General features: G+C 53.7%; 1 protein-coding gene across 1 annotated transcript in view; it reads right to left on the reverse strand.

The window, feature by feature from the left end:
• Nucleotides 1-3,613, reverse strand: part of RBM19 (RNA binding motif protein 19) — a 70,292-nt gene extending 66,679 nt beyond the window's left edge. Inside the window, exons 1-5 of the mRNA XM_013295786.3 lie at nt 3,470-3,613; nt 2,459-2,641; nt 1,770-1,901; nt 1,493-1,531; nt 757-964 (exon numbers count right to left, since the gene is read on the reverse strand). Of these exons, the coding sequence (XP_013151240.2) occupies nt 757-964; nt 1,493-1,531; nt 1,770-1,901; nt 2,459-2,641; nt 3,470-3,505 (598 nt within the window). The 5' untranslated portion in view covers nt 3,506-3,613. The remainder of the gene's footprint in view (nt 1-756; nt 965-1,492; nt 1,532-1,769; nt 1,902-2,458; nt 2,642-3,469) is intronic.
• Nucleotides 3,614-10,087: the final 6,474 nt, after the last annotated feature.

A 10,087-nucleotide genomic window follows, 5' to 3' on the forward strand; every position in this document is an offset into this window, starting at 1 on the left:
ACCCCTCTACCAAAGATCAACTGATCACACCTACATTTTAACCCAAGGAAAGATGAGAAGCAGCAGAGAAAATGCCATTCACAGCCATAGGACAGCATAAGGAAATACCACATAGAGAGGAGAAAAGCTTCAAAACCACATTAGTTACTGGTGCAGGGAGACTGGATTCTAACACAACATACACCAAACTGCAGCCCAGATTTCTCAGTCTTCTAAGTTAACCCACTGCTCCACTAGGATACCGTTTTCCTTTCAGGATCCAGGACACTGAACTCTGCCCCTTCTCATCAAATCTGACAGGGTGCAAGGACACACCGTTTACAGAAATGTGCATCAAAGGCAGACCAGACAAGTTCACAGACAACAGCTATAGGTTACTAAAAATGGTTTCTCTTTAGAAACCACATCCAGCTCTGGAAACCCTGGAGATGAAAGAAGCTGCAGGCTAGGACAGCATTTAAGAGAAAAATGCAGATGTTTGCCCTGTTACTCTTGCCTAGACATTGACTTAAGGACCCAGGGGAAAGCACAAATGCCATCCCCTTAATATCAGAAACTGCATTTCCCACATTTCCACAAATTTGGGAAAACAACCATAAATCCACAGCACACAGAATGAATCCCATGCTTGAGAAACCACCTTCCTGATTACACTGTCTCCATTTGTAGGCAAGACTCAGAGCTGGGTCCTATCAGCACACCTGCCCTCATTCACCATGACAAAGACAAGCAAAGGGCGATAGTTCATTTCAGTACCTTCAGTTTCCTCCTCATCTTCAGAGGGTTCATTCCCATCCTCACTCAGCTCCTCAGACTCATCTGAATCAAAGTTGAGATAATCAGCTGCTGGCTTTGCTTTTCCCTTCTTGGGCTCCTCTGCCAAAGTGTCATTAGCCCAAGTGGCCACTTGAGACCGTTTCTGGTGAACTACCAAAAACTCCTGGAATGTTTCATCTTGTTCCAACTGTTGGGAAAGAAATAAGCACACAAGCTGTGAAGAACTAGCAGCAAGTTTGAATTTAAAGATATCATCTAATTTCCAGCAACATAAAAAAAATCCCTTAAGGGGAGTTCGCTTCACACTAATAAGGTGAGCACTTAATGTGACTAAAGTCTTCTCGAGATCTCTCAGTCTTACTGTTTCTGTTTTGTAACTGATGTTTAGAAAGCACTTTAAAGAAGGAAACAAACATTAACAAGAAAAAAAATTATACAAGTTAAACATGACAAACTCACATAGGGTTAAAAAGCAGAGTTGTTCAAACAGTGCATGGTCACACAGGAGTAGCTGACAACTAAAAAATTGGTCTTCAGTGTTGGGATTGTTCAAATAATGGTTTTTTATAGTAGAATCTGACTGTCACTGAGTTGGTTAAATCATATACCTTGCCTGAATGAAAGCATGGGAAACAGTACAGAAAATACCTATTCAGCTCTTGCTTTTAATACAAACTAGCAACAATGTAGGGATTGCAATTCAACCTCAACTCACCTCCTTTAAGTTTTCCACAGGATCTTTCTTCTTTTTATCCTAGGGAAGAAAAAATCATATTTTTTTTTTAGAAAGGCTCATTAGAAGCATAGTCAAGATAATTTCAGGTAACCTAACGGCACAGGGAACACAGATCCTAAGGCAGAAAATACCAGAACTAGGACTCCCAACAGCCACTGTCCCAGCTACTCTGTCCTTTTCTCCACACACCAGGCTACCCTTCTCACCGCCAAGTCACTGACATACACCAGAGCCTCCAGGAACAAGCAAGACTCACTTTTTTTGTGCCTGCAGGAGCTGCACTTGCCATGGGTTTCTTGGTCTGTTTTTCTGGGGTAGGGACCTTCTGAGAGTGTTTACTCCATGCTTTGGGTTTTGAAGGGTCACCAAAAGACTTGCATAACTCAACCTGAAAATAATCAGATCTTTAATTAAACATATGCTTCTGTTAACTGCTGGATAAGCCTCCATCAGGAACCTTTCTTATAACCTTGACAGGATGGAGGGGGCATGTGCAGGATAAGAACAGGCACCTTCATACAGACATTCATTTTAAAAGCAGAGAGCCACATATTCACTCAACATGGGGAACAGTTTGTTGTGCTCATTTAAGCACAGTTGTCCTGTTTTATCATGAATTGTTCTCTGTCAGAACAAGATGGATGACTTGAAATGAAAAAAATGAGCTTAAGTTCAAAATGTTAGATTATGACAGCTCAAAATCTTAACACCGCTGTTCCAGCCAGCACTGAATTCACTGCTAGTGCACAAACACGGCCCATGGGAATCAAGTACCTGCTTGAGACACCAGCAATGAGGCCTGCTACCAGGCTTTGCTATTTTGCTGCAGGGGACTTAATCTTTAGACTTTCTTGGCCCCCAGCTATTGACCCCTAAGACCACCAAAATCTCCAATGACAAACTTTCTTAAGAATCAAAAGGAGGTATTTTTAAAGATCAACTCACTGTGATTCTGGAAGTGTCTATAAAACTTCTGTTGAAATGGTTCAGGGCTGTCTGAGCTTCATCTTCAGACTTGTAGCCAATGAAACCAAATTTCCGGAACTTGCCATCCTTGGTGAACTTCAAGCAACAATCTGTCAGCGTACCAAAGGCAGCAAACAATTTCCGAAAGCGATCTTCCTTCATCTGGGAAGCGCAGAAGGACAGCAGGAAGGCAAATCAGAAATGTAACACAGTTAGAGACACGCTTTGTGGACAAGTCCAAAACAAAACATTTTCTATCAACAGGCTTCCAAAGTGCTGTAGGAACCACACAGTCTCACAGCAACACGAACAAAAAAACCCAACACGTGAGCCACCGAACCCTTTCATCTCCCCAAGAACCCCCACATGTGCAGATCTCCACCTGCAGTACCCCTGCAGCTCAAGGGGGCACCCAGCTCTCGGGGAGCCCAGGGCCTGCCACAGTGAAGCCCCCAGTTCAACCCCAGGCCCGGTGGGACCTCACGGGGGACCCAGGTGGCAGCAAAGCAGCACAGCGAGCACCTGCACCCACCTCCCTGACAGCGAGCGAAGGGCCAGGGCCCCGACAAGCGCCGCTCCCCCGGCCTGAGGGGCTGCCAGCTCCCTTCCCTGCGGCTCTCCCCCAGCCCATGCCCCACACAGCCCGCTCCCCGCCAGGGCGGCCCCCTGAGCTCTCCTGGGGCACCCCCTGCCCAAAGGCCCCCACCATCCTACCCCCAAGGGAGCCTCCCCGCTCTCCCACAAGGATCCCCGCCCCAGCGCACCTCCAGGACCCCTCAGAGTCCCTCTCCCCAGCACATCTTCGGACCCCGACCGGAGGACCCTCTCTCCCTAGAATCTCCCCGCTCCCCCGCGTCCCCACCACACGGCGGACCCCCTCCCCTCCTGGGCCTCCCCCCGCTCAGGAGCCCGCGTCCCCCCTCAGACCCAGCTCCAGAGCCGGCAGTCCCCCTCCACCCCGCAGACACCGCACCCATGCGACGGGCTCACCCCGTTGGGAAGGTTCTTCACGATAAGCCGCGACATGGCAGCGACAGCAGACAGGCGCCACACGGCACAAGGCGAGGCCCCGCCGCGCTCAGCGCCGCACACGCCGGCCCGCGGGCGCCGCCATCTTCTCGCCGAGTCACGTGGGCGAAGGACTGCGCTGCGCAGGCGCCAGAGGCGGGGCCTGGCAAAGGCCTTAGCAACCGGCCCCTAGCAACGGCGCGCGGGACACCGGGGAGCATCAACGGAGCATCGAGGGGGCAGGCACCGGCAGCGTATGGGGGGGCGGGGGGAAACGCGGAGGGGACTGGGGACCCGGCCGCATGCGGGGAGAGCCGGCAGCGCCGTCCCGGGGGTCACCGCGACCCCCCGCCAGCCCCTGTCAGCCCCGCCCCGGTGATGCTGCGTGCCCCCCCGCCTCCGCATCAGCGGGGACCCCTGCTGCCCACCCCCGGCTGTCTCCGAGGCGTGCGGCTGCAGCCCCGCGGGCCGGCCGCGCTGCTCCGTGGGGCCGGAGGAGGGAGCTCCGCGCCCGCCGCTGCACGGCAGCGCCCACCCGAGCAGGACCCCCGCGGGGGCTATGGAGGGGTTGGGGGTGATACGGGGGGACGCCGCAGCGTGCCTCGCCGCCCTGCTGTCCCACCCAAAGCCCCCGCGGCAGGAGCAGGGAGGGAAGGGTGACAGGGCTGAGCAAAAGCGGCCTCTCCCCGAGGAACAGCTGAACACCACAAACAGTGGATGCTGGGTTGCAGAAGCTCCAGCGGACAAAAGAGGCCAAAGATGATGGAAGATAAATTCCTTGAGGGTTATTAAACACCGGAGGTTCTCTCCTACCTGGACATCTGTTGCTGGAGGGCAAGCGTACTGTGGAAAAGTGGGACTCCTACCCTTCAAGCATCCCCTCTTCCTCACAGCCCTTCAGTCCAGCTCTGCCCATTTCACATGAGGGGCAGTGACCTGGACCTGAAATCTGACTTTACACCTTTCTCCCCAGAGGAAGATGCTCAGGACAGCTCTCAGCTTCAGCACAGCTCTCACTAGTTTTTCACCCTCATTTGGCTCCACACCAGGGATGCAGGCTGCCCCCACCCAGAGCAAGCCACCCTGGCACTGAGGTCTTACACCCCACAAACAGCTTGGGCAGGGACACCATCTCCTAATGCCCTTCTGAGGCTGGCTCTGCCCATCCCAAAGGCTCAAAGAGCAGGGAACACATGGCCACAAGCTCTTTGATGGAGGCAGCCCTAAACCCAGCCACACCACTGCTACATCCCAGTGTCCTGGCGGGAATGGGATGCAGGCTTGTTAACTGGAGAGCCTAGCCGGAGCCCATGCTCTCCCCCCAGGTAAGCAGCAAGGGAAACACATTTTGCAGGGAAGGAGAGCTGAGGCAACGGCCAGGCTCAGTGCATGGGAAACAGGAGAGAGCAGGATGCTGCTGGGTCTGTCACCTGGTGCCTTGCTCAAAGGGAAAATGTCCAGCACAAACCCCTCTCACCCCACAGCCCTGACTGAAGGTACCCAGAAGGAGATGCTCCTGCTTCTGCTCACCTGGCCCTTCAGAGGGGTCTCTGTGTGGTGTCACGGTACCAAGGACCAAGCTCCCTCCCCCTCTTGCCCTCTTCTCCTGCCTCGTCCTTGGCCAGGCTGTCAGGCCCATCACTTGGGATGAAGGCTAGCACTGACAGGGCTGCACTCACACCATCACTAACACATCCAGACCTTGCCCTTGTCACTCCTATCCTCTCCAAGACACTTACTCTTACTCTCTCTCCCCTCATATGCTGCTTGTAGCCAGCAGCAGTGCCCAGCTCCTGCCCACACAGCACTGTCCATGCCTGTTCCTGCCTCCTAACAAGGCACCACTGGGACAGAGACACACCTTGGCCTTGGCCAGCCATCCTGCTCTTGACAGGTCCTCATCTCCAGCCACAGCTTCACCTGGGGCTGCAGTTTCTCTCCTATTAGCCTCTCCTGCATTCAGGGTTGATTTTCCCCAGGTGAGAGCTTGGCCCCAGTGCTCAGCACTGTTGAAGGTGCCTGGGACTAGAAAGAGCCAGTTCACTGAGGCCTGGGAGAAAGGTATTTAAGTGAGCCAGGCTCTGGACCACTACTCAAGTTGACTCTTATCCAAGACTCACCTAAAAAGCCTCAGTTTCCACGTGGAGATGTGGGTTTTGCAGAGTCCATGGAGATGCTCAGCTTTGCTAGCCTCACTTCTTTGAAAACAGCATATTTTAGCCCTCCCTAAATGCAGAGATTCAATACAGAAGCACAAGCTTTACTAATAGTGATTTTAGATTTGATTTCCTTTGTGGTTTCTGCTCCCCAGGGTGGGTCAGGGGTTTAAGTTTACGAGTGTGAGAATTAGAACGTTCTTTTTTATGGAAAATTGGAGATTTTGGGGGCATCAGAGAGGTAAAAGAGTTTCTCCTTCAGCAGGTGGTTCTGCTGTGCTGTGGAAGGCCCTTCCCCAAAGTGGAGTTGTTTCTGATCAGATACCCCAGCCCTGGGCAGACAAGAGGGAAACTGAGGTCCTGTCTGGAGAAAGCTCAAAGGAGGTATTGGAAAGCAGATCCTAGAGCTTGAATATCTGTCCTGAAGATCATCCTTAACCCTCCTGCTGCTGGCACATGGCATGGGCAGGGGATAGACCAGCCACTGTACAGTCAGCTTGGATGGTTCACTGGGTGCAGGTCGAACACCCCGTGCTCCAAAGCAGAGACTGGGGAAGAGACTGAATAAATTGTTGGTTTGTCTGTGGGGGGAGAGGGTTTCCCTATGGAAACTATTGTCTCTGATGATGTTAGTGTGAGATATTCCTGCCCCTGTGCCACTGAATGTATCTGCAGCAGTGCCAGACCTGCTCCTGGCTTGGTATCCCCAGCAGTGGTGGGACAGATGCAGGCAGCCGTGCTGGGTGGGGAAGCAAAGGCAAAAACAACTGTGCTCAGGTTTTGTTTCTTAAACTGGCTTATAACAACAAGAGGCAGAGGGTAACTGGGAGGTGACATGCCTGGCAAAGGTGACACGACATCAACCCACAGCCAGGGTGCCATCCAGAGAGAGCAGCAGGTTTGCCCTCCTGTCCCCTCCAGTTAGCTCCATGCTGGGGTGTCCACCAGGCTGGTGGCAGGGTCCGGGTGATGACTTTCCCTTCACCCTCCCTGCTCCAAATCCCCACCCCCCTCGGCAGAGAGGGGCACCCAATGCTCTGTCAGCCCCACTGCCGAGAGGAGGGGGAAGACGTGGTCCCTCCGTGAGCTCCATCCAGTCAACCTGTCACAACATGTTAGGTGGCCAGCTTGTCAGCCAGCCGGACAGGGGGTTGCACAGCAGCAAAGAGCAGGGGTCACCTTGCTGTAAAATGGTATTACGGGCTGCCTGCAGCCAAGCAGCTGAACTTTGGAAAGCAGGGTTAGGGCAAGGGACTGCGGTGTCGGGGGCATCTCTCAGTGGGGAGAGGCAGATGTGGGCGGAGGGGCAAAGGGTCCCCGACATTGTGCTCTGGGAGGTGAATGCACTGGGGGTAAAGTGCTGTTGAGGAGAGAAAGAAAGAAGCTGCTGCAGATCCTGTCTATCCCTAGGTATGACGAGAGAGAGGTCAGATGCAAAGCCTACTGCGGCCTTTGGAGAGATGCTTCTCTTGGTCTACAGCCCCCACAGTGTCCAAAGGACAGAGGCATCAGAGGTTTCTCCCCAATTTCCCCAGGTGCCAGAGCACAGCCTGTCACTCCTGCCACCCCGGGCAGGCAGAGCTGTGACCCCAAGACAGGACGGCTGCTGTGATGAGGCAACCTGCCCTGGACCACCCGGGGCTGGAGGCAGGCGCTGCCAGCCCTGTCCCAGAAGGGCGAGTGCAGCCCCAGGAGCCCCTCATGCCTGTCTGAGTGGGAGCACCCCGGCCCCCGCTGGATGCTGGTGAGGTGAGCAGGGAAAGTAAGAGCCATTTGAGCTGGGATCACCCTTGCTGGGACAGGATCCCTCACACCAGGCAGCCGTTCTGGCACTTGCAGGATGCTGCTGAGCACGTCTGGGAAGGTTCTGAGCATACCCAGACCTGTCCGTGGCAGTAAGCACTAGAGATGCTCAGTTCCCTTAACACTCAGACCTTGACTCCCTCCCTTTTCTTTTAGATATGGATAATGAGCAAAATTCAGCCTTGGGGGACTACTGCAGAGGGCTGTAACCCGGCTGAGGACCTTCTTTAGTTGATTAAATTAACCTGCAGATACCAGCAAGGGCAAGGATGAATGTGACCTGGCCACACTCACCACCTGATCTTGGTGTGCTGGCACCCACAAAAGCAGTCTGCTTATGTGGGTAATGTTATATCAACAGCATCATTGGAAATGCTGTCAGAACCTCCTCAGTTTTTGTGCTGGAGATGTTAGCTTTTGGGAGCAGAGATGGCTGGACCCTCCTCGTTTGAGCAAATTGTCCTGCCCAGACCTGGAGAAAAGAAATAAAAGGCTGCCTTTAATGATATAGCTGGTGCTTGCCAATGTGGTGTCCGATACATCTGCCCCGCCGTGTGTTGCATGACAAGATGGAGCCAAAGGAGGAACAGGAGGACAAACTGCCCTTCTGATGGACCTCATCCCTGGGCAGCTGGGACTCTGCCCAGGCTGGTCTGCCCGACCCTGTGCTAGAGGGAGAGGATGCTTTCGTCCTTGCCTGGCGGATGCGATTGCTGCAGTGTCACCGTGGGCAGAAAATCTGGCTTTCGACCAGATAACCCCTCACCTGAACCTGCTGCCTCAGCTAAGGAAACAGTCTGCAAGCACGGCCCGTGGCCCTGCTCTCTGCCCTTTTTGTGTCTGTGGTTTTGAGGTGGAGATTGTGTCTTTTCAAAGCCTTAAAGCTAAACTGTAATACTGAGTAACAAGCAGATGGGGGTGCGGACAAGGAAGGGCAGAAGAGATTTTCCCCATCCTGTCTCCAACCACAAATGAGCTGCTGATGCCAGCTAGGCTTGCCATGCAGAGGAACTCAGAAAGAACTTGGAAATCCAGATAGTCCAAGTCCTTTGCAGTACAGGAGCTGGGGAGCAGAGGTAAATCATACGCATGAACAATAAATCATCTGCCAACACAATTAATAGGACAACACTCACCCTGGAGAGCAGCCGCTAACCAGAGCGGGTCTCAGGCTTCTTGCTTTGAAGCAGCTGATGCTGCTGGCTGGCAGAGCTGGAGGAGATGGTCCATGAGAGCAAACCCCTCGTGGCATCACCCTGCCCATGGGCTGGTGAGGAACTTCACCACCAGCCCACATGTCTCCAAGCAACACATCTCTCTAGCAGAGCTATCCACGCTCCTCCAGAGGGGACTGTGTGGACCTTAGTATTGAGCACACACAGGCTGCTGAGATCCGAGTGGGCTTAAAAGAAAGGTTTGTCCAGTCTCCCTCCTGACCCTACCTAAAGCCATAGGAGATGTTGGCTGTGCTCTGCTGCAGCTGCATCCAGCCCAGGCAAATGCTGTCACCCACCAATGACGCAGTTTCCTCCAGATGATGGATAAGGTCTAACTCCTTCCCCAAGCCAGCCCTTCAGCATCCCTCTTTTAGACTCACAACAGACTCACCATCAGCCTTCCTGACTGGGATGCCTGGGACCCTCCATGAAAAGACCAGGCAGAGGGATTTTGCCTGCCGCTGTGCCTTGCCTGGTCTCTCCTCCATCCATCACCCCTTCTACCTCCTTCACTTTCCTTTGTATTTCTGTATTTTTGGGTGTGTTTGTGTGTGTAAATGGACTCAGGGGAGGGTCCAGGCAACAGCTGCCTTTGATCAGTGCAACATGTGGGAGATGGAGCACTTCAGGAATGCCGACTCCTGATCAAAGGTGGGAACACAGTGACAGCCAGGACTTGGCAAAAAACCATCCCTGCTAATCCCTGCTGGGGAGCTGGGGGGTCGGATCAGCGACCCACACAGGCAGGCCAGCCCTCAGCCCATCGAAGGGAGTGATCCGTGCCCTGCTGCAGGGTGAGGGGCAGGAGAGTAACTCTTGTCTGCCCCACAGGGCTCTGTCCTGAGCAGGACAACACCCTCTCTGCAACATGGCAAGCAATGGGATTTCCACCTCTTCTTTTCCTTTCCGTGGTTTCATCCCTGCTCCTACATGCTGAACAACCCTGCCTGCCCCTACCAGCATCTTCACCAGCCTGGCACACGCCAAACCCTGCAGCTGCCCCTTGGAGAGGGTGCTGAAGGAATGTGGGTCAGTGACACCCTAACACTTTATCTTTTCTGTAAAGATAAGGTGAGGGTTGAAAGGTTGCTTGCTATAAAAACAGCTGGGAGGAAAAGGGAAGACAAATTAGCCCCCCCCGATAGACATGCGGGGCTCAGGGACAGCAAGGACACAGCTCACAGCCACCCCTCCATCCCAGGTGCTCAGTGGCAGCATGCAGGACAGCCCCATTTTGGGCTGAGCCACGGCACTGAGCCTGTCCAATGTTACCTTACCCCACAGATGCTCTTATTTCCTGGTGGGCTCTCCTGATAACCCCAGTGGGAAGCCAGGAAGACCACCCCTGCACAGAGCAGGTGGACTCGGGTGAGGCATTGGGTGAGGGTGAGCTCAGCCCGCTGGGCATTCCCCCAGTCTACCAC

This window comes from Falco peregrinus, chromosome 2, assembly GCF_023634155.1.
Source record: "Falco peregrinus isolate bFalPer1 chromosome 2, bFalPer1.pri, whole genome shotgun sequence".
Taxonomy (NCBI): Eukaryota; Metazoa; Chordata; class Aves; order Falconiformes; family Falconidae; genus Falco; species Falco peregrinus.